This window comes from Parasteatoda tepidariorum, chromosome 8, assembly GCF_043381705.1.
Source record: "Parasteatoda tepidariorum isolate YZ-2023 chromosome 8, CAS_Ptep_4.0, whole genome shotgun sequence".
Taxonomy (NCBI): Eukaryota; Metazoa; Arthropoda; class Arachnida; order Araneae; family Theridiidae; genus Parasteatoda; species Parasteatoda tepidariorum.
Genome location: NC_092211.1, coordinates 12,590,679 through 12,616,774, shown reverse-complemented (window position 1 = coordinate 12,616,774; position 26,096 = coordinate 12,590,679). Strand labels below are relative to the sequence as shown.

Sequence of the window (26,096 nt, the reverse complement as noted above, 5' to 3'; positions counted from 1 at the left end):
GTTGAACTCCGTAGCCTTGTAATTTTGAACCAATCTAGAAGACAAAGAAACTTCTGGATCAGTATCTCCAGAGGTATTGATTTGTTATGGGAACATGGAGGACTTTGCGACTCGACAGATTTAGCGTGCGTCAGTCACCATTTACTACACGAGGAGTCTTCGGCCAGCGGGGGTCGAACCCACAAACTCTTGGGCATGGGCCCAATGCCCTACCAACCAGTCTATCCCGATCCCTAGTTGCTATATTTAGAAGTAACTCATTTTTTGGCAATCAGGAATTTTATTATAATGTACTACACTGCCAATGGAAATAATTATATACAAATTAGGGGGCCTACAGTGTGGTATAATCTGTAAGTAGGTATGTATATATTTCTAAATGCGTATAATAGCGACAAAAGTAAGAAATTGACGCTCGTATGCTGTACATATAAAAGACCCCATATCTTTCATTAATTTTAGTCTATAATTTTCAACCAAACTCACACATTAGATTATAAGATAATATATTACCAAACCAAAGGAAATAATTATAGACAAACTAGGGAGTCCAAAATGGTTCAAATGTCCACATTTACAAATTAGGGAGCATGGCCAAAATGGTTCCTTCAAAAAATCACGCGAAATTACTCAGAAAGCTTGCTACAAGTCTTTCAAGTGTAACTGGTAAAATTGCGCCAGTCCCGAGGGTTCACGGTACAAATCCTGGACGTGGATCTTATTTAAAAATTATATTTAAAAAAATAAATGCTTCTATTTATTTATTTTACAATATTGTTATGAACATTCTTTCTTTTTTCTTTTAACTTAAAGTTATTGTTTTTCTTCTTAAGTGCGTAATATAATAAAAACGTTAAAATGAAGAAATTGTTGCTTATACACTGTTTTATTTAAATATATATATATATATAGCCCCGTATGTCATCTTAATATTAACCTATAATATTCGAGCTGCGATGGCTCAGGGGATAGAGCGTTCATTTTCTAATGAGGTGAACCGGGCTCGAAACCTAGCGATGCTGATCGATACGAATTCCGCATCCGGTTTGCACCGATCACAGTGCTGACGTGAAATATTGTGAGTGGTAGACGGATCATGGGTTAGAGTCCCCTTGCCGCCAGACTAACCGTGGGAGGTTTTCCTCTCCATGTAATACAAATGCGGGTCAGTTCCATCAAAAAGACCTCCATGAAAGCTAATTTCTCCCAAAACCTTCTTCAGAAGTTACCTTGTCTTCTGGATTGGGTTCAAAATCACAAGGCTACGGAGTTGAACATAAGTAGTCGTAAACCCCAAATTGGATCGGCTGTTCAACGACGGTTATAAAAAAAACCCTATAATATTCAAGCTCGACGACATACTATAGTACCATCGCAAAGGAAATAATTATAAGGGGCCCACAATGTGGCATAACATGTCAGTATGTATATGCATATATATTTAAGTACGTATAAACGTTGAAATGGAGAAATTATGGCTCATATACTGTACATATAAGTGGCTCATATTTACAGTTAACATAAACCTATAATATTCAAACAAAATCGGTCAGGTATTATATTATGACATACTATACTACCATACTAAAGGAAATAAAAAAATAAAAAAAGAATTAGGGGCCCCATAAAGTAGTATAATATTTAAGTATGCATGTATACATTTTTAAGAGAGTATAACTTTAAAAGCAAGAAATTGTCGTTTAAGTACATTTAAATGGCCTCATATCTCCATTTAATATTAGCCCATAATATTCAAACTCCGTCAAGAATTTTATATGCTTCCATACAGAAAGAAATAATTATAAACAAATTAGGGAGTTCACAACGTGGCATGATATGTCAGTATGTATATATTTTTAAGGACGAATCATGGGGTTAAAATGAAGAAATTGTTGTTCATTTATTGTACATATAAATGTCCCCATATTTACATTTAATATAAGCCTATAATATTCAGTTAAGAAACTATATGGAACTGAAAACTAAAGCTACAGTAAACATAGTTCCAAAAAAATGCAATATTTCTTTTCTTAATATTTTTCGTATTTAATTGCTAAAAATATTTTTTTAAATTTCCATGAGGCTTTGAAAAAAGGGAAAATTGGAATAAAGAAAAGGAAAAATATCGCTTTCTCTTAGAACTATGTTTAATGTAGTTTTCAGTTCCATATAGTTTCGCAAATTAAAATATTTTGATCGATATAAAAATCATGACAGAAATTAACGTGCATCCCACTTTTATGACTCTCCACACGCTAATGGTGAAAGCATGAAAAGTGCTGCCATAGGTAGAGAGTTCTGCTCTACGCTACCTGTATCCCATTTCGATCACTAATATTGTTTACAAGGTAAGAAATGTTTTATCAGGATTCTTTTTTTTTTCGCATGACAATTTTAACGCCTTGAAATGACAGGTTGTGGGGATTTAATCTTAGACTATACCAACCATCATCTATCAAAAGGTACCTCAAGATAGAATCGAGTTAACGTGTCTTATATACTAGTGATTTGGTATTTAATATTTGTAGTGGTAGTTAGGCCACAAGGTCACTCTCAGCAGATTTGTTGAATTGAAGGTAGGTAGTTACATTATTTACGTTGCACCAGAGTTGTACAATGAACTATTGGTGACTGTTTGGGAAACATTCCTGAGGGAAAAAAGTGATGGCTCCCTGCTTTGGTAGCACGATGACTTGATGTGAGATCAAACACTTTAAGGTAGATCAGTTTAACGAGGACCGATACCACACACCCTCGGTCCCAGCGCAGATTCATCAAAGTAGTCAGTCACTCGTTTACTGACCGCAGCCAGTGATCCTTCTCTTCGGTGTTCTACTGGGAACCTTGTCTTTACGATCAGTCCACTGCGAGACGGTTGGTTGTTGTTCATTTACGTCGATCTAGAGCAGCACAATGGGCTATTGGTGACGGTCTGGAAACATCCCTGAAGATGATCCGAAGACATGCAATCACAATTTCGATCCTCTGCATAGGGGATTGTATTACTAAAGTAAGCTATAAGCAAACCTTATCTTGAGATTATATTTTAAAAATTATTCCTTTGCCTTTTCCCTGTCAGCTGTTATTATTTAACTGTATTTGTAACTGTCATCAATAAAAACGTAAACATGAAAGTAATGGAACGATGATGTTTTGTGTGGATATATTATAGTTTTAGGATTATTATTTTTTTATTCGTTTATGTTAATAAAATTTAAACATGTCCTTGCTTGTATTAAAAATATTATTTGATTATTTAAACTTATGTGTTAGTCAATATTATCTTAGTTGAAACTTCTAAGTTCGGAAAGTGATGATTTCTAAAACATGATATACATACGTCAGAATAAGGGGGGAAATCTTACATTTATTTTGGTAATTGTTCATAGTCTAATTTATTTTTTATGTTAATTTTTTTTATAGTTTTAGTGAGAGTATTTTTGAGAAAAAAAATATTGATTGCTTTAAATTAATCCTACACTAGTTGTAATTTAAAATTTCCGAAACTAGAATTAGCCACGAGTTATTAAATTTAAATTGTTTTAACGAGTTTTTTGTTTCGTTTTCATGTTCAATAAATTTCGTGTTTAATAATCTAAATAAAACGATTGTAGATTATTGAACTATGTTGCGAAATTTTTTACTGATTTCCTATTCCTATCAGTACTAATTCCTACCAACTACCTGCTCCAAAACGCAAAAGAGAGTTCTAACCAGGGTTCCTGATTTGTTTGATTTTTTTTAAAAAAAATCAAAAAAGTCAGATTTTGATTTTTGTAGATTTAAGTCAGATTTTTTTTTTTTTTTTTCAAATACACTTTAAGAACTTCGTTTTATGACTAAAAAAACTTTATAAATGTTTAATTAAAATTAAATTAATATTGAAATTATATTATAAGAATATTTTAGAAGCTCTAACTACCTAAAATAATTTTTCATTATAGTACATAGCTTTGAATACACATTAACTATTTTGAAACAAATGCATGATTGAAAGTTTAAGACTTGATGAAATAGAGAATTTAAGGAATACTTCAACTATTAAAACAAAGTTTCAATTACCAAATGTAGTAATTCATCAAAAAATAAATAAATATTTAATCTATATATTTTTATATTAAAATATTCGTTTTTAATCCTATATCAAAATAGATAAGCTAAAAAATTTTTTTTTTGAATCTATGTACTCATTGAAATTTTTTTTTCGCAAAATTTCTTTATAAAAAATCTGATAATGTCAAAGATTCTGTAAACATATTATCAGAAAAAAAATACTTAAATGTTTACTTTAATCTGTACTTTCAATCTCAAGAATCAAGACTTTTAAAAATGTAATTTCAAATGTGTTGGAATTTAACACATACCAAGAAAGAAAGTAATTTTGTTAGCTAAAATTAATTAATGCAGCAATTTATTTAAAATAAATTTTAACACTTTAAAACACTGTTAACTTTTTAAATCAATATATGCATAAAAAAATTAGTTGATTTAAATCAATGATTTTTTTAAAAAAATCATTCAATTTAAATCGTGATTAAAATCAAGCTGATTTAAATCAACAAACCCTGGTTCTAACTAGTAAATAAAAAAAAGTATGCAATAGACTGCTCAGGGGTTGGCTACAAGTTTTATCCTTTGAGTTGGTTTTCTTCTGTGATTTTTGTCTAGTTTCACATGTACCACTAATTGTTTGTAGCCAAAATTTGTAATTTAGCACATATACTGATATGGAAATCTCCCCATTAGTTTTTCTTATTTTAAATGTTCTTAATTTGTGAATAGAAAATTTATAATTGCAAAGTTAAGTATTAAATTAATTATAGTACCAAGAGTAGTAATTATAAGACATATTTTCTGTAACAGTAATCATTTACAAAAAATGAAATTATGAAAATATTTATTTTGCTGCATTTAATAAATTTACATTAAAATACAGTTTTTGATTAAATCTTAATCTGTTCTTTTAGGTTTTGAATTTGTCATGACGGCTTATTTCAACTTTTTCTCTATGGGTTGCTTGTGTGGGAAAGAATCTATTGATATCAATGGTAAAACCTTCACCATTAAGACCAGATTGGGAGAAGGGTAAGATAAGAGTTTTGTGAAAATTTGTAGAAACTACAAAGGAGTTTTTTTTCTTAAATTTTAATCATATGTGAATCAAAACAGTTTATTCTCAGATTTGTTGATAGATAAAGCATATGCACTCAGTTATGTTAGTCATTTCTGTGGTGGTTCTATTTATAATTGCCCATTTTTTTTAAAATAAGAAGACATCAATTTTAGTTCCGGGCCTTGATAATTTTAATTATCCAAAGTTTCTTAACTGAACTATTGTGTAAATCACTGACAATTCATGCATATTTATTATTTTTAGTGGATTCAGTGTTGTAGATTTACTCCAAGACCAGAAGACTCATAGATACTATGCTCTCAAAAGAATTGCGTGCCACTCTAAAGAAGATGAGAAGAATGCCCTGAGAGAGGCAGAATACCACGGCATGTTCAATCATCCAAACATTGTAGAGTGTATAGACGTGTCAGTGGCTGAAAGAGTTGATAAACTCCATCCAAGTCATAGTGAAGTTCGTCTACTTCTGCCATATTACAGGGTAAATTTATTGAAAAATTGTCCATCAAATCAAAGTTTTTTTTAAAACAGAAGTAGGAAATTCAATTTTGAAAAAAAAAATTAGAAAAAACGCATTGATTCCCCAAAATGTTGCAAAATTGTGCTACAAACCTAGAAAATAGTTATCCTTAATATTCACACAGATTTTGCCGATGTGCCATAACGAATCAATTACAACTAAAAATCGTAGCGTGGGTATAAAAAACTATTTATTACATTCCCCAAAGAACACTTAATTCTCTGGCGTGTAAAAAAAATGTAGGAAAAATTTTAATTAAAATTTAAATATACTCCTATTTACATTTTTCTTTATTTATATTTATACTAAAGGAGAAAATTAAAATAATTCTGTGTGTCATATAAACATTGTTGCTTTTCTTTGATGGAAGTGTTTGATCTGTCCTTGATTGTATAGATGTAACCCTTTTCTTGTTTTGAATTTTTTTTATTGTTTTGTAATAGAATAATTGTGAATGTATACACTAATCGATGCATAAAGAGCTAGAAAATTTATATTCATTCGATTTAAATCGTGATTAAAATCAAGCTGATTTAAATCAGCAAACCCTGATTTGAAGTTCTAGATGTGCTTAAGTGCTAAGTACAAAATATCAAATACACCCTAGCAACAATTTTATCTTGGCCCCAGNCTTGTAATAGAATAATTGTGGATGTATACACTAATCGATGCATAAAGAGCTAGAAAATTTGTATTTTTAATAGGTTACCAGGGTTCTTGCTGTCCTAAAATGTCCTAAAAAAGTGCTAAAATTTTTTCCCAATTTTTTTAGGGCCTAAAAAGTGCTAAAATTTCTTCTGAGTGCTAAAAAAGTGCTAAATATTTTTTATTTTGGCGTTTTGAAAATTTTTTTGAGTGATCGGATTCCTTAAATCGGTTTCCCTAAATCCTTAAATTCTGTTGCCTTCAGCTCTCCTGCTGCCTCCATCTTTTTAGAAGATTCTTGGGCTTTGGGGAAAGAAGTTCTTTCTTCTGAGATTTTATGGGCTTTAAAAGTTGTAGAAAGCTACTACTCCTACAATTCTTCCAAAGACACTGGAAAATTATTTAGTACAATGTTTCCAGACAGTTCAATAGCACATCATTTCACCTGCAGTGAATCTAAGTGTGCATATCTCTGTCATTTTGGACTTGCACCTCATTTTAGCATGCTACTTCTGAAGTGCATTGATAATGCGAAGTTTTATACATTGCTTTTTGATGAGTCTTTGAACAAAGCGACACAGTAGAAGCAGTTGGATATACATATCCACTTATGGAGCCCAGTAAAGAACATTGTAGAGACGCGATACTTAACATCAGCTTTTTTGGGCCATTCTGTAGCAGATGACCTTTTAGCCTGTTTTTATGCATCAGTCAAAAATGTACACCTTAAGAAATTATTGCAGATTTCTATGGACGGTCCTGCTGTCAATTGGAAGTTTTATAATAATATTCAAGAAGATTTGTTAAAAGAACATGGTGTTCAATGCAATGCAATAGGAAGTTGTGGGCTTCATATTTTATATAACGCATTCTACAAAGGTGAATCTGAAACAGAATGGCTTATTGGCTCCATCCTGAGCTCAATCTTCTATCTTTTTAAAGATTCACCCATAAGAAAAGAAGATTTTATTAATCAATCAACTGAGAACAAATTATACCACTAAAATTTTGTAACCACCGTTGGCTGGAAAATGCACCTGCAGCTGAAAGAGCGATATTGCTTTGGAATGATCTGAAATCTTATGATAAAAATGTTGGCAAGTTTAGAAAAGTGAAATGTAAATCCTTTTTAACTTAACAAGAAGCAATAAAAGACAAATTAAATCTTGTTAAGCTGAACTTTTTCTTATATGTGTCGCAGCTAGTTTCACCTTTTTTGATACTGTATCAAGCAGATCGGCCACTTTTACCATTTTTTGCTGCAGATATCCAGGATTTGGTATTACATAGTGTGCAATTATATAACATTCTAAAGCCAGAATCTACAGAAAACTTAAATTCTCTGGAGAAACTGTGCCATTTTAATTTTTGTGATGAAAAGAATTACGTCCATGGGTGCAAGTCTTCCGTCCCCAGGACGGATTTCCGTCTTTCGAAATTGTCCGCGGACGGAAGTAAGACGGAAACAAGACTGACTCGAAGACGGAAATCGGAATTATTTTTTTTTTCTGTCCTTAAAAATACTTTTTAGGTCTACGTTATTGGTCTACTTTCTTATGTCCTGTTGTTATTTTATCAAAAGACAGATGAATAAATATTTTTTGTACAGTATTTAAACTTGATGNAGAGAGGCAGAATACCACGGCATGTTCAATCATCCAAACATTGTAGAGTGTATAGACGTGTCAGTGGCTGAAAGAGTTGATAAACTCCATCCAAGTCATAGTGAAGTTCGTCTACTTCTGCCATATTACAGGGTAAATTTATTGAAAAATTGTCCATCAAATCAAAGTTTTTTTTAAAACAGAAGTAGGAAATTCAATTTTGAAAAAAAAAATTAGAAAAAACGCATTGATTCCCCAAAATGTTGCAAAATTGTGCTACAAACCTAGAAAATAGTTATCCTTAATATTCACACAGATTTTGCCGATGTGCCATAACGAATCAATTGCAACTAAAAATCGTAGCATGGGTATAAAAAACTATTTATTACATTCCCCAAAGAACACTTAATTCTCTGGCGTGTAAAAAAAATGTAGGAAAAATTTTAATTCAAATTTAAATATACTCCTATATACATTTTTCTTTATTTATATTTATACTAAAGGAGAAAATTAAAATAATTCTGTGTGTCATATAAACATTGTTGCTTTTCTTTGATGGAAGTGTTTGATCTGTCCTTGATTGTATAGATGTAACCCTTTTCTTGTTTTGAATTTTTTTTATTGTTTTGTAATAGAATAATTGTGAATGTATACACTAATCGATGCATAAAGAGCTAGAAAATTTATATTTTTAATAGGTTACTTACACTTTATGTAAAAGGGACAGAGAAATTCTGAAGTCCTGGGCTCCAAGTATCCATAGTTTCCAAAGTCTGTCAAAATCACTGAGTTCACCTTAACTATAAGTAATGAATTTCAAAGTAAAACATACCAAACATCAATTACTATTATTTCCAGTGAAAATTCTATTACAACATGGTTATATAATTCCTATGATTTCTTAAGAAATTATATTATTAGTTTGTGCAAAAAACTTTGAAATTTCTTATTTTGAATTTTTCTTAAATGTAATTATATTTACAGTTCATATTTATAATAATTATTTAAATTAAGCTTTCTGTATAAATGAGTTATAGTTCTTAATCACTTGTAAGATATGTGATGGCCACATGTTTGATTTGACTGTATTAACTCCTTGCCAGTGTTGCTCGAATCCAGTTCGGGCAATAACTACTTGTATTATTTGTGATGCCCAAATTGATTTTGGGCTGGGAAAAAATTAACGTTTCTATTTTGTGAAGCCCAAGCTTAGTTCGTTTCTACTTTAGGATACTTAATTCACTATTTTTGCAGTAGATGGCATTAGTGGTCCTAGTTTTTCACTGATTATGACTTTATATGAGGGAGGGAAATGCGGGTGGTGGTTTTGGGATATACCATACTGTAAAAGATTTATAAAATTTATGTACTAGAAATCATATTGTTATGTTTTTATATAATATTATACTAGTTATATTATATCTAGCTTCAAAATTTTGTTTAATTTGCTCTAATTGAATAAGATGTGTGTGTAATCCATTGCTTTTTTTATGTGTATGTAAAAATTATAAATACAGTAGTTATTGCATTTAAATTTTTATTTTGCAATAAATAACCATTTTCTAACTTTTATAATGATATAAAGAACAAAATTAAACAGTTAAAAAAATGTTCCATTTTTGGTCTTTTTTTCTGAAATATATGTCACTGTTAAGGGGTTAATAAGCCATATTACATAAAGTTTTTAAATTTTTCTGTTTCTTGTGCAAAATATTGCTTCTATCTATAATTTGTATTCTTGTTCAATATGAAATCTACATGTCAAAACTAATGGAATTTTCTTTCCTTCAAAATGTAAGATTTTATATATATATAAAAACTCAGTGGCGCTACAGTCCCTATGCCCATCTCAGTTTTCTTGTCCTTGGGCTCTGGGGTGCAGGAGCAGACATTCCAGTTAGGTGGTCAGCCGAACGCAGAATCCCTGGTGTTTAGTTCTCAAGCATGCTTGGTACTCATTTATTGACCCACTGAAGGGATGAAAGGCTGAGTCAACCTTGTCCGGCCGGAGAATCGAACCCACGACCTGTGGCACGGGAGCGTGAAGCGCTACCACTCTCTCTCTCTCTCTATATATATATACATATACATTTTAAATTGTATAGTAAGTTTTATTGTTGTTGAAAAGATATATTTCTGAAAAATGTTGCAATGTATAACAAATATGAGGCCTGGGATATCAATGGTATTTTCTGGGAAAACCTGGAAAAGGAAGAAAATTTTTAATAAAATTGTCTATCCTGGTTGTTATTATTTTTTAAAATTTAATAGAGAGGAACTCTCCATGATGATCTGATTTTGGAGACATTTTGTATGGAAATGTGGAAAAATGATGGAATTTTATTACCCAAATTGAGTGCAATGCAACCAAAAGTGGTTGCATTTAAAAAAAAAAAAATTTATTGGTACTTTATTATTGATTTCATTTTTTTTATTTTTATTATCTCTAGAGAGGGACTCTTCATGATGAGCTGACTATGCGTTCTAAAAGTAAAAACCACCTTTCAGAAACGAGAATATTAAGGCTGTTCAGGCAGATGTGTGAGGGTATAAGAGTGATGCATAATGCCCAACCGCATCCTTTAGCTCACAGGTAGTATTCCTTATCATATGGTTACAAATTAAGTTTTACTGTTTATTTTAATACTATTCCATTTCCATAAAAAACACTTTAATATACAATGTTAGTAGAACCTATTGCCACAATTAATTAAGCATCACTGGGATAGAAATAAAGAGAGGACCAGTGACTTATTTTTCTTAATTACTGTTCTTAATTCTTATTGGTCTAAAGCAGATCAACCCCTGGTCTGGGAATTGGTACCGGTCCATAGATCAAATGGTGATGGACCATCCAAGTAACATAAAATTATTTCCATTATATTTACTGTGGATGAAGAAATATTTTATTTAAAAAAAATTATTTTGCATTTATCTTAGTTATGATTTCTAATAAACCTCGTAAAAATTTATTTTGAGAGCTTATTTTTTGTTGAGAAATTTGGCTATGAACCATGGATAACATTGTTCCCAGGTTAAAAACTGTGTAATCATTCTAACAGATGTAAAGAACAGTTCAGGGCTGATTGTGCTCCGGAAAAAATCCGGATTTCAAGACTTTTCGCTAACAGTGATCCGGAAGTTTCTGGAGATCAAAGGTCCAGACGTTTCAAAAAATCATTGATCACTGAAGTTTCTGGAAAGCCAATTTTCAAAGGTGGAACTTAAAAACACAGTTTATTTTATTTGTTTGTAAGGGAGAGCCAAAGATATACTTTATAAGCTTATATTCATGATTAATATAAATTTTTTATCAGTAAATAGTTGTTATAATCATAAACTCGAGAAAGAAAGACATATTTGTAAATTTAAATTACTTCTCCAGCTCATCATAGGTATGTGTAAATGGTATAGGTGTGTGTAAAATTTTAAATATTTTAAGTAAACTAAGAAATATTGTAGAAAAGGAAAAAAAACTTGTTTAAATTTTTTTCTAATTTTTTAATTTAAACTTTTGTTTTTTAACACAAGAAATTTTCCGGAATTTCGACTTGGGCTCACAATCACCCCTGACAGTTGTAAACAAAGTTATGAATTTAATTAGTAATTAGAGATAACGTAATTAGTAATTTAATTAGGAGATAACGTTAATTAATAATTTAATTAGTAAATAAGAATAATTAGATAGAATTAGGAGATTTGACTAGGAAATTAGTGTATTTGATATTATTGATGAAGGAAACATACAAAGTTTTGATAAATAAACTGTGGTTTCTATGCTTAGTTTTGCTAAATCTTACATTGTCATGTATTAATAGTAAAACTTTGTTACTAGCATTCCATTATTAAATGTGTCCCGTAGGGGGCTGATCGTAAAGACATGTATACTCCCAGTAGAAGACCGAAGTCAAGCATCACTGGCTGCGGTCAGTAAGTGGGTGGGTGACCACTTTGATCAGCCTATGTAGGGACCTAGAGTGCACGGCATCTGTCCTCGTTAAACTGTTCTAGTGTAAAGTGCTCGACTTTGCACCCAGGCTGTCAAGCTATCAAAGGGGAAAAACCATCCCCTTTGCAGAGGATCGAAATTGCGATGGCATGTCTTTAGATTATCCTCGGGGATGTTTCCCAGGCTGTCAAAATAGTCTAATATGCAGCTCCAGTGCTATATGAATAAAAAATACCATACCATGCCATTATTAAATGTTGTATTTTCTGATTGTGGTTCTAATAGTGCTATCATGCATTAATTCTCTTGTTCTAAGTTTAAATATTCTTTGTAAATTATTGTTGCAAAGTATCAAGATTGGAAAGCTTTTGACTGTTTTAATCTTAGATAAAATCACAAATGTTGTGTCGAAAATTAAATTTTTTTGTTTACTTGTTATTATTAACAATATTATTCTTTATATATATATTTTCAATAGCGCATGGCATGTAGTATTTTAATGCAAATATGCTGAAAAGAAAATATCTTAAAAAAAGTATTTATTTTTTACTATGCCTTGAATATGGTTTGCCAAATTTTAACTAAATGCTTGGAGCTTTAAAATCCTAAAATTGCTTGAAAGGAAACATTTAAATAACATCCTAATAACATATAAGTATCCTCTGTGTCATTCTTTAAGTAAAAAGATTAGATAATAAAAGATTTGGTAATAAAAAGATAAGGTATTTAGGTAAAATTTCAGTGGATTAGTATAATTATAAAAAATGTTGATCATTCAGAATCATTTCCTATTTTCTTGAATTATTCTTTTTTCTTTTGAGAATTCTGTACGAAAATTAAACCAGTGTATTATTTTGGTTTTTATGCAGTTTTAAGACTTTATATTTACAAAAGACACAAAATCATGACTAGGAAACAAAAAATTTCCAATTCAATAATTTGAAAGCAAAAATAATAGGTGCACTATGTTAAGATTTTTTAAGTCTGCTACATAATTTCTTGAAAAGATTCGAGCTATCAAGTAAAATAAAGCAAGAGAACATAGGAAAGTAAAGCAAAAAATGTTTTTGCTTCTACTCAAAACTGTGATTTATATTTTAATAAAATTCTAGTTTAATAGATATTTATATATTGAACTAATGTTTAAAGTATGCTTTTGAAATTCACATGCATTATGATTTCATGACTATCATTTCTAAGTTTTTGACAGATTTAATCAAAATCTAACCCTGTATAATATTATGAATTTGATGCATTTTACCCCCTGAAGCAGCATTAAAACAAAAATCTTTTTACTTAAAAAATTTGGTGCACATTATTAATTTTTATCATTATGTTTCTTGTACAATATTTAAAGTTTATTTTTTACAATTTTATGATTTACATATTCATTAACAACACCTACAAACAAATCTGCATTCATGTCTTAAAAGGGGCATCTATTAGTTTAACTGTTATGGCCCGAAAAACTAAGTTTAAACTTGTTCTTTGCCAGGCATCCAGTCCCCAACAATACTGCATGGTGTGTAGTGTTTTTAAAAAATGGTTAAAAGTGCTTATTTTCTGTTTTCGTTTTTTAAAAACTTTGTTAAAGTGCTTTTTTCATGAGGTGTTTTTAAAAACTGCTTAATTTTCAGTTTTCGAAAATGGTATATTTTTTCTTTACCCTGTCGATTTTCGCTGCATGTTATACAAAAGCATGATTTTCACATTGTTCTATTTAACGTTTTCACAATTCATTAAACCAAAATTCATCATTTTGGCATGCCCTCGGTCTGTAACGTATGATAGCGCTATCATGTGACATGTTTGATGAAATACTTGGGAGTTCACATGTGCGTCTACTGAGCTGGGTTTAGTGACATTCTTCTACTCTCCTCTGCAACTCTACTGCATTTTACAAGATATTCTCTATTTCAGGCTTTATTTTTCACCCTCTGAAATCAAATTGAATAATCTCTGTCTTTTTATAGTGGCTAATATAATCAGGAAAAGACTTTCTTGTCAGAAACAGGTTATTTTATCATGATGATCATGTAAAGTTTTTGAAAATTGTTTTGCATTTTGTTAATCTATATAGTGCTTAAAAATATTTTTGAATGCTTAAAAAGTACTTTAAAGGTGCTTATTTTTTGTTGAGAGATTATGCTATCAGGGGTCTGTCCAAACATTTTGTGAAAGGTCAGTTTTTGTAAAATTGTGAAAAAATTACTCGTAATTTGTGAATATAAGATAAACGTTAAGTCACATTCTTTCACCTAGGGTCCTGTTTTTGTGAATTTGTGCAAATAGGCTCCTTTTATTGCAAAAAACTTTTTCAAGGAGTTTTTAAATTGTAAAAAGATACAAGATTATTCTCAACACTGTAAAATTATAATAAAAAAATTAAATTTTAAAAAATAAACAGCAATTGCTGCTACTAAATTAGCGATGCAACATACAATTATTTGGTATTTAGCCTATACTGCTGAACGCAGAATATTCATTTCGGACGAATAAAGGAAGAAGCGTCTGCCGAAGGCAAAACTTAGTTCGTTTACATCTGTCTTTCTTTCCCCCCACCATGGGAAGAATTTATTCGATTAACAGAACAACAATGAAGATAAACAAATTTGTAAAGGGTCCGATTAAAAGATAAATTATTTTGTGAAGAGTCCGTTTTTAAGTTAAAATATTTTGTGAAGGGTATGTTTTTATGAAAAGATATTTCGTGAAGGGTCCGTTAACGAACCCAAATTTATTCTAAACAGACCCCTGGCTATGCACCCTGATACTAGGAGTGGAGACGGCAGTTGCAGTCCATCACATCCGCCAAGATTACTTGTTAATATGAGTTCAAACTTGCCCCATTTCTGCTAGTACAATATGTGAAGAGAAAAGTTCGCTGTTACAATATTTGACATAAATGATTATGCAACATTGAAGTGAAATTAACACTGTAGATAAAAAACACATAAGACATATATCTGTGTATATAATTATACAACAAACATTTGTTATGGTACGTTAGGGGTGCACAATCTTTTTGAGTGAAGGATCACATGCACAACAGATTGACAAATGAAAGGCTGCATGCCCAAGTATTTAGACAGGCATGTTGATAGCAATTATTGGTAGTGATAATTATATAAACATCATTGTTCTACCCACTAAATTCTTTTTATCAGTTAACCTTGTGATATGTTTGCATAAACTTATATACTTTTAAATGTTTAAAGTTAAAAACTGCTAAACTGATTACTTAGGAAAAAAAAAAGAATCAGAAAATCAGAATAAATTATCAGAAAAAAATTCAGATAAATTAAAATAAATGAAAGCAATAAAAAACTTGTTTTTTTAAATCACCTTACGAAATACTTAAGTCTATTTAAAGACAAATTTCAACATTAAAAAATTTGTTCATAGAACTGAATTTAAAAGTAATAAATATTCTAGTTATTAAAATAAATGCAACTTATAAATACTTTAATTTGAAGAAAGTTTATAGGGTTAAAAATGATTAAAATTAAAACAAAACCCCTTCAACTCTCTGGGAAGGTTTCGATTTTGCTAAAATGCATAATTACTTTTAAAATTATTTTTTTTTTTAAAAAACAGAATCGAATTTCATGAGTTGTATTATCCAGATATGCAAAATCACAAGTAAAAATACAGCAATAACTGCCATAAAAAAGAGGGAAAAAAAGTTTAAAAAACCTCTTATATTTATGTTAAAATCGGTACAAATAGAACATGTAAAAAGTGATTATTTTAATGCCGTGAAACTATAGTATTAAAATATCAGGATTTTTTAAATCAAAGGGTAAAACGTAGTAACAACTACCTAAAAAACTATCAAAATCCCTTGTAGTTACGATGAAATAGGCATAAATAAAGTGTTTCAAAAAGTGATGCATTTAAATGCAGGATTTAAAATTAAAGTGTCGCAATATTGTATAAAAAGTATCTGGGCTTTCAAAATCTTGCGGAAATTTGTAGTAATGATTGCCAAAATAATGATTGAAAAATAATCTGATTTGCAATAAAATCAGCATTAATGAACCACGTCAAAATATAGTTATCTAAATGAACTATTCATAATAATATCATGCTAAAAATATTGAAATTTTAGCAATGAAATGCTGAAGAAAAGTAATTTAGATTTGCGATAAAGTTTGCGCAAATAAGTGTGTCGAAAACGAGTTTATTTGAATGCCCCATTCAAAACTTTCAGTACGTTAATATATATTTAAAAAAAAAAAAATTACGATTTCTGAAACTACATGAAAATGGGTAGTAATAACTACCAAAAAGTCCTTGGACTTACTATGAAATTTGCACACATGAAGAGCGTCAAAAGTGATAAATAAGATTTGTATTGTCATAATAAAGTCATATTAAAAATATTGGGATTTTCAAAACTATGTTTAAATCCGTAGCATGAACCATTGAAAAAAAGCGATCAAAAAACTACATTGGTTGACATTGTGTGTATCAAAAACTTAACTGCACAATTTGAAATTTCTGATTTTTTTTTGGATTTTTTTTAAAAACAATTTAATTATATTTTTTATTTTGTTCAGCTTGCTACCTCCGGCTGCACATTGAATGTTGGCGGGCCTCAGGTTGAGCCCCCCTGTGTTACGTCAATGAATATTATTTAAATTGTGTGAAACAATAAGCTCTGCACTCAAAAGAGGACTACAGTTATCTTAAATTATTATTGGCATGCTGTACATTGTAGGATATAATTTCCACACAGTTCAGAGAAAAAAAATTATTATGAATATGATATTTACACAATTTTGACATATTTACATGGAAGTGGAAATAGACAATGTCACATAAGTATTTTAGGAGGCCTTGATACCCCAAACCATTATTAATTATCTTACCCTGACATATAAAGAACAAGCATCTATTTTTTTCTAATTTTTTTTTCTTTAAATTAGATAGAAATCCTTTTAATTCTGCTCAAAAGATACTTTGTTTAAAATGTATGACATTTTTACTTAACTAGAATGAGTATTGCCATGTGATTTTATTGTGGTTAAAATATATTTTCCATTAATTTGAAATTTTAATAACTTATTCTGAAATATTTACAGAGATGTAAAACCTAGCAACGTGCTCTTAAGCAATGATGATAAGCCGGTGTGGATGGATTTTGGTTCTATGGGAAAAGCGAGGCAAGAAATACATAAATCATCAGAGGCCAGAGCACTACAGGTAATACTAGAATTTTCTAAACCTGTGGCTTCAGTTTTTGCCTACAGTTTTTTTTTATTTTTATTTATTTATTTATTTTTTTGTTTAATCCTATTAAAATTTATGTACATTACCTTATTGAATCCTTTGCTTTACCTTACATTAAAAATTAAAAAGTTTTTATTTATTTATTTTTGAACAATTAAAAATTTTTACATATGTTTCTATCTTTAAGAGAAAAGTTCTCTTCTGGGGAAAGAGCTTTAATCTCTTCTTAATGTTATTGAAATTTATGCATATTACTATACTGAATCTTTTGTCTTTTATTTTTTGGCTATAAATATTTTTTTCATGTTTAAATTTTTTTTAAAAAGCTCTCATCTGGGGAAAGAGCTTCAATCTTTTTTTGATGTTATTGAAATTTATGCATATTACAAGACTAAACCTTTTGTTTTGCCTTAGATTATAAAGTCAAAAAAATTTTTTTATTTATTTTTTGACAATGATTATTTTTTACATATATTTAATTTTTTTAGAAAAAGTTCTTGTCTGGGGAAAGAGCTTTAATCTTTTTTTAATGTTATTGAAATTTAAACATATTGCAATAATAGATCTTTTGTTTTGCCTTAGGTTATGAAGTAATTTTCTTTTATTTATTTATTATAAATGCAAAATTTAATAAATCTCTCCAGCACAAATTTAATTTTATACAAAGTGTAATTTTTAATATGTATTATTTTGCTATATTAATTGCATTAGGTTAGAAAAATATTAAAATATAAGTCATAATTATCATCTGTTTTAAATGTCGAAATCAAAAATTTGAATGATATCAGTTACAAAAAAAAAGAAAGTTTTAAACTGTCATATTTTTATTTCCTCATTAATTGATTAATTTCAAATTTGTGATATTTACATTTAAAATTAGGTATGTAGAGAATAAATTTAAATCTTTTAGGATTTAGCTGCTGAAAAATGTTCCATGGCTTACAGAGCTCCTGAGCTTTTTAATGTTGAAACGCATACATCTTTAGATGAAAGAGTTGATGTTTGGGTAGCTATTATTACCTTTCATAAATATTTCTTCTCATTCGAAATCTCTTGCTATGCAATCATAAATTTTTGTCCAAGATTGAATGAATACTTTAACCTCATATGTCAAATCAAGCAAAGGAGGTTAGAGGGAAATTAAGACAGCCCTAGGGATCTTTTTGGCAGAATTTGAAAAAAATGAATGAAAATTTATTCCCTATTAAAAACTTTAGTAGAATGAGGAGTGTCTGGATGGACGGTCCCGCAGTGGACTGATCGTTAAGGCACGGTTCCCAGCAGGTCACCGAAGTCAAGCAACACTGGCTGTGATCAGTGTGCGGGTGAGTGACCACTTAGATCAGTCTGCGTAGGGACCGAGGGTGTGCGGTATTGGTCCTCGTTAAACTGTTCTACCATAAAGTGCTCAACTTCGCGTGCAGGTCGTCGGGCTACCGAAGCGGGGGTGCCATCCCCTCCGCGGAGGATCAAAATTGTGATCGCATGTCTTCGGATCATCCTCAGGGATGTTTCCCAGACCGTCGCCAATAGCCCATTTTGCAGCTCTAGTGCGACGTAAATGAATAATTAAAATCAATCAAATCTGGATGGACATAAGTAAGGTTGCCACTCCACAGGGGGGATAGGGAAGACTTGGAAAATTCTGGGAATCTAAAAATCACCTAAAATAACAGGAAACAAAACAGGGAAATTTTTTTTTTGTCTTTTAAAAAATAGTGACCAATCAAAGTGCAATCTATGGCATATTTAAAGATGATATTTCAGTTGCGTTAAACTATTTCATTTACTATAGCATTATTTGCTTTAAGTATGTTCAGGAATGCTTTTATTTTTCTAAGTTTATCCAGCAATTAAAACTAGTATAGTTAGCCTATTGTGATTCACTCAAGAGCCCAGTGATTATGTGTTTCGTCTTACTATATTGTGTATAATATGTACATGGAAAACACAGGGTGTTTTTTTTTCTCTCCAGATATGAGTGGCAACCCTGATAAGTGTTGTGCCCTTCCTCTCTTCTGTTGCCTACTAGACAATGAGGGTATTCAACTCATTTAATAACCAGTACTTTTAAATCATTTTGGGTATTTTTTAGAGGAAAAAAGGAGCTATGATAGATTATAATAATCATCCTTGAAAAGTTTAATCTGAGTTGCTCACCTCACTCATTGCTAGTGCATTAAAAATAATATTTTTAATTCTTTACTTCTAGTAAGTAGTAAATATAAATTTATGCAAGTATGAATACATTTTCTTTAAAAAAAAATAGTGAAAAATACGTGATATTTTAAAAAATCTTATTTAAAACATTTATCATTCAGTAAATTTTAATAGATTTTCTGAAATTCGTCTATGAAGCTGTAGATTATATATTCATTAGAATATATAATGAGGGCATAAAATAACATTTTACCTAGAATGACCATTGCAGTCAAAAGGACAGATATGGAGATTTCACTGCATACTTGGATTTAGCACATTAGTTTCCCCCCATTGTTTATCCTAATTTTATTTGAGCACATGCCTGGCTAGATTGACACTGTTCAAGTTTTTTTAAAAATGGAAACTCACCTCCTGCTCGCTGATGCTCTCCAACCCCTCGTTATCGTTTATGCGATTGTCAAATGTTTCTATTCAGATTACTTCAACATATAAAATCACAGTCGTCTTAGAAATGACTAATTTGCCCAACCTCCCGAGAAAGAATTAATTTTTGAAAAAAATAACAAAATTAATTTAACAGCTGTTGCCATTAAAAATTATATACTTTAGATAGGATAAAAAGGACTATGAAATTTGGATTAAATTTCTGGTGATCTATGATCATTATAGACAAAATATTTTTTGAAGAGTTTAATATATCTAGTAGTGAACATGTCATGTTGTTCTTTTGTGGGGAAAAAAATATTCCGATGGACATCTTTTTACATCTTAAAAACTTGTTTACTCTTTAATGGTCATTCTAGCTTGGTAATTATGTCGATCGTTCTAGTGTTAAGAAAAATTATGTAAATGATTTTTTATTATTTCTCATAGAATTAGATTAATTAAATGTGTTAAAATCATAATAATAAGATCAAAGAGTCTAAAAAATAATTATGTTTCTTTCAGACTAAAAATGTGGAATGCATTACTTTCATAATAATATTCGGTACTTTTCGGTTAGTCGGGCGCAAATGTCGCCAGTTGTGAACCAAATGTGAGCCAAGTCGTCAAGCGAAGTGAATAACAAAACAGTCAATGGAATAAAAGTCAATTTGGACAATTCGAATCACATACCTTTGCAAATGCTCTTCGTCTTGCGGCATGTTGAAATATTGCACTGCCAATGCACTCCGTCACAAAAAGACAGTTTCCTTTCATGATTCTGGTCACATGTTGCATTCTTGACCAATATACCTTTCTCTTGAAAAAAAAAAAGACTGCATCTCCTTCAGTTCTAGCTGAATCCCAAATTTTCATCATTTTTTAAAACAAAAACTAAGATTGAAGAAATAAAGGAAAAATGTGCTTTGTTTAGAATGAATTTCGAGAATAGGGCACGTGGTTCCAAACTAACATTCCCTCTGTGGTAGTAAGAAATTTGGCACAATTCTACATTATTTGGTGTTTTTTCGCTTGTGCTCGGCTAACGGAAAAGTATCTGATATTCTATTGCTACTGAAAACCACAAGAAACATTATCAAGAAAGCTATGAATTAGATTAATTTTATTTTGAATTAAGGAGAATTGTTTTCTTCATTTTTTAATTTTTTTGTTTCTGTTTAGTCCTTAGGTTGTTGCCTCTATGCAATGTGTTACTTCAAGTCCCCATTTGAAGCAGCCCATGAGAGAGGAGACAGCGTTGCATTGGCAGTTGTCAGTGGAATCCTAGATTTTCCAGAAAACTCACAGTAAGACTTTTTTTTAAACACTTTCCATTCCTCTCTGTAATCTCTGTTAAAGCTGAGCTGCAGCCACAGGGTCATTTTCATTGTGTCCATTGATAGACCCATCAAATTCGAAAAATTACTTGCGATAAAACTGTATTATTTTTCTAAACTAATGTTAAATGTAGTTGCCAGAAATGGCTACTGACTATTGCTTTTTGTATTGCCCTACTCTCTACTCTACTTTTTTTAAAAAAAAAGCAACACACTACACTACAAACTACGAGACAAAGTAGTGACTACTGTGACGCTTATCGTCACTTAATTCAGAATCACAATAAAACATTTAAAATAGATTTATCGTAAATTGCAAAATAATTGATTAGATTTAAAATACTGTGGAAACTTCCATTAGTTCATAGAACTTAAGCAAATACAAATAAACACTCTTGATTAAAGTTAAGAAATACGTGTCGAAAAGGGTTAATCACAAGTTTATAGTCCAAGTTTGATCTCTTGTGTGACCTTTCCAGAATTTAGCAATAGTTTTATCTAGCAAAAAGTTTAGTATAAAAGATAAAAAAAAAGACAACAAAAACAGTAGCAGTAGTAGTAGAGAGAGTAGAACCGAGTCATTTTGAGGTTCACCAACTTCCAATATGAACATCAGTATGGGTAAGTTCTCTCCATGCCAATTAGTTTATTTGTTACCAATCAAAGCCTTTTAATTAATTTGTTATTTAAATTTTGTATTTTATTAAAGTGTTATTAATCTAAGTATTTTAAATAGTTGAAGTATGTAAATTAATTCGACAATATATGCATAAAATAAAACGATCACAGGTTAAATTGATAAGTAGTAGTTTTGTGTCTGTAAACCACCGTAACACTACAGTAGTTTCACTACTTGTAGTGCGCAACTTCCAATTACTGAAATTTAGTATTACTGAAATTTACTATCTACCTTAATTTTTTACACAAATAAACATAAAACAAATAAAATTTTGTTTCATTTTATTTAAACATAAGCAGTTAATGTGCATTAATTGCAGTTACTTTATATTTTACTACAATGAACTATTGTATTGACAAAACATATTTTGCTTTGATATCTATGAGAACTTGTGGTAAACTTGTCTATTTATGAAAATTTGTGGTAAGCTTCTTTATATAATCCATTACAAAGAGTATTTATGTAATTATATAGTAAGAATAGTTAATGAATTAATTAAAAATTTAGGACAATAAGTTATAAAATATTAGAATTTCTAATGTTTCATTTCAATAAATACAATGAGTCATAAATTTAACTATTATGATAATTTTTTAAATACAGGGTGGCCACCCACCTGGAAAACCTTGAAAACCTGGAATTATCAGGGAATTTTTTTATACTGGAAAAAACCTGGAAAAATCAGGGAAATATGGATAAAAACCTGGAAATTTTAAAGAAAAGCTGGAAATTTTTTCTTATATATTTTTTTAATTTCACTAATTTAAATTATTTGCTAATTTTCTTAATTTAAATTGTTTCATCCATTATACCCACATTTTTTAGACGGAAATGTATCTCCTAACAGTTAAAATATCATTAATTTACTTTGCTTTCATCAAAATTTGCTCCATTATAACCCTGTTAAACTAGAATACAACATAAAATTCTCCCATGCAAATGTAGAAACCTTTGATCTCTATGCAGACTGTGCAATTTAGGAAAGGCAAAGATTATGGTGGATGTGGAAGACGGGGTTAGGATTCGGTTTTTAAATTCTGTCCGNTTTAAATGTACGATGACTTTCGTGGGGTAACATTTTTGTTACCATTTGATTAAAAGTTAACTTTTGCTTTGTTTTTAAAATATTCCGTGCAGTTTTGCTAAGAATAGATTATACATCTTATTATCAAATACCCATTGTGAAATATTCATTTTAATTATTGAATTTTTATTTCCTATTTCAATATAAGTTATAAGTGAGTGAGCACTTTTGGGAGCCACTGTAATTATTAAAAATTATTGATATATAATCACCTGAAACGGTTTTCTTTTCCTTAATGAAAATATATTAAACAATACTTATCCAAGGTTTTATTCTGATTTTGTCATTTTGTAGGTCCACTTTGAGCAAATACTACTTAAAGTAACACATTAAATTCAATAAAAACAATTAAAATTATTCAATAAAAAAATATATTCTGCAAGCTAAACATATTATTTTCTCCACGTCTTAATTTTTAAAAATCTAATGTTGTACCAGAACATTAAAAAATAATAAAAAAATATCTTGTAAAAAAATTTTTTTTTTCGAGATATGTTTAAAAAAATGACATTTTGAATAAGATGTTTTATAATGCAGACACTTTTCTTGTACACATCCTACACTTTATAAGAAAAAAGGAAAAAAACACAAACCTGGAAATTTTAAGATTTTTACCTGGAAAAATCAGGGAAATTTGAAATCTGTTTTGTGTGGCCACCCTGAAATAATACTGAATCTATTTTTTGCATTATAAAATATTAAATTTTGTATTTTTAAGGGTTAGCAGCTCATAGTTAAACTCATTAAAGCTAAAATAAAATTGAACTGCAATTCAGAACCTGCATTACCGTGCAGTTATTACTGCACAGATTTTGATTATGATTTTTTTTTTTGGAAAGTGGTTAAAAATATTTTTTAAGTGCTTAAAAAGTACTTGAAAGGTGCTTATTTTATGTTGAAAAATCAGGCTACGCACCCTGTTCTACTATTATGAGCAATATTCTCGCATTTTGTAGGACAGAAACACACTAATTATTTCCTTTTTATTAACTGTAATAATGAAATCCGTAACAGTAACTACCTCAACTACATTCTGTGACAATGTTGCTGTGTCGCAACAATTCTGCCACCAGAGTCTTAATGTACCATTCCTCAAATTTTTTTTCTGTAGTTTAAAATTAACTTGTGAATGATTTTTGAAATTTTTTAAAACTTCTTTTATTTTTTTAATAAAATATTAAAAAACTTCTTTTATTTTTTTAATAAAAACTTTTTTTATTTTTTTAATGAAATATTAATCGGTGCAAATTTTTTAAATGTATTATTCTTATTTATCTTCAGATATTCAAGTGGTATACATAACCTAATAAGGACAATGTTAGAAGTGAGTGCATTGCAGCGACCATTTATAGATGGTGTTTTATTACAAATTGACTCTATCTCGCCTACAGCTCAAGATATAGTATGAATTGACTCAGCTACTATTTTTATACTCTTTTTTTTCTTCTCCATTCCAACGTGATATGTGACTTTCTCCTTTTACACTTTTCAGACCTTGTGTATAAACATGTTCTGACATCAATAGACATGATAGATTATGCATGAACAAAAGCTGCTCACAATTTTTGTTGTTCCACTTTGAGTTTCAGAAAAATATTCTGCTTTTGAAATACATTGATGTAAAAATGTTTTAATTGCACGCACTATAATGGAACTGCATGCTTTTAAAAGAATGCATAGTAAATTGAAAGCCAATATAGCTATAAATAACTTCAACTTTGAAATTTGTTGCTGATTATTTTTTAATATTTGTTGATTTCTTTTTGTATTGAATACTTTTTTTAATTCAAAATTTACTATAAATGTCCTTTCAAAAGATTTCACAACTTTTTTCTTGCGCAATGAAATCTATCACTGATATTTTATGTGTTGTGAATAGGAAACAAAGAGTGGCTAAGCATTTATATGTTCGTAATTGACACACAATATTGTTTCTTCAAATGTTTCATATATTTCATCTGAACTGCTGGAAAAAATTTGGCAAAAGTGTGTTATATATCAGTGATTCCGCTTTTTTGATATTATACGACAAAAATTATAACGGGGACACGAAAAATAAGTTGTTAAAATCTCAGGGGAGGTGTAATTCTTTAGTGTAAAAAAAGTGTAGGCACAGTTATAGTCAAACTTTAAATATATTTATATATATATATTTTTATTGAAAGAAAAAATTAAAATATATCTGAGCATCATGTTACGTCATTGCTATTCTTGATACAGGTGTTCGAACTGTGCAAATTAAAATCAGGGTATCTATGCACCTGGAAAGTCATGAATTTGGGTATTGAACAAAATTTGTCATGAAATGTCATGATTTTAATTATTTTAAAAAAAAATCATGGCACGTCATGGATTTAGGTCGCCTAAAAATCTAATTTTTAAAATGGAATTTACCCATCCCCCAATTTTAATGGTGTTCTGAATATCTGATTTTGTGTCAAAGTCTCCAATCACCGTCATATTTTGTTAAAATATAAAATTTTTTTATTATGTTGTTTAAAAATTATGGTGTTCTTTAAAAAAATGAAAGAAAAAACATCATTTCTTGAGTGAATTATCTTTTAAACTTCTGTGATTTCAGAATTTTTGAGCAGTACAATATTCTGTTTATGTCACATTGCAATATTCTGTTTTTGTTTATGGAATCACTGTATATTACAAGTAAAAAGCAAAAATGTACTAAATCCATTTATTCCAGTGATTTTTTTCACCATTTATAGTATCTAAGTTATTTTGAAAGAAATTATTGTATTGTTATTCGTATATTTCTGCCTATTTTTATTTTTGTGAAAAACAAATATTAGAAACATCAAAGCAGTACAATATTCTGTTTATATCACACTGCAATATTCTGTTTTTGTTTATGGAATCACTGTATATTATAAGTAAAAAACAAAAATATACTAAATCCATTTATTCCAGTGATTTTGTTCACCATTTATAGTATCTAAGTTATTTTAAAAGAAATTATTGTATTGTTATTTGTATATTTCTGCCTATTTTTACTTTTTTAAAAACAAATGTTAGAAACACCAAAGCAGTGCAATATTCTGTTTATGATATTTTTGTAATTAATAATGTTTTTTAATTATTTGTTTTCACCAGTGAAGCTATATCTGACCAATTGTTTTTGAAAGTTTCTTACTGTACAAAAAGAAGAAAAAAATGCATGATTTGATCATTTTTAAGCCAAGAACGCCAATTATTATGATTTATCTGTAATTATTACGATCTCGTTATAAATGTTACGGTTTTACGGTTAAATGATAAAAGTCACGGTTTTTGAGAATTCCTTTAATAATTTGTTTAAAATTAGTTTTTCCCCC

General features: G+C 29.6%; 1 protein-coding gene and 1 pseudogene across 1 annotated transcript; both read left to right on the top strand.

Moving 5' to 3' along the window:
* The first annotated feature begins 3,101 nt into the window (after positions 1-3,101).
* On the top strand, positions 3,102-25,381 carry LOC107450163 (serine/threonine-protein kinase 16). Its single transcript, XM_043042823.2, has 8 exons — positions 3,102-3,375; positions 4,968-5,085; positions 5,378-5,612; positions 10,351-10,493; positions 16,937-17,057; positions 17,995-18,090; positions 20,853-20,977; positions 24,052-25,381. Exons 2-8 carry the CDS (start codon positions 4,982-4,984, stop codon positions 24,176-24,178), a joined length of 951 nt encoding a protein of 316 aa, XP_042898757.1. The 5' UTR covers positions 3,102-3,375; positions 4,968-4,981; the 3' UTR covers positions 24,179-25,381.
* Positions 6,524-7,435, top strand: LOC139426269 (uncharacterized; annotated as a pseudogene).
* Positions 25,382-26,096: the final 715 nt, after the last annotated feature.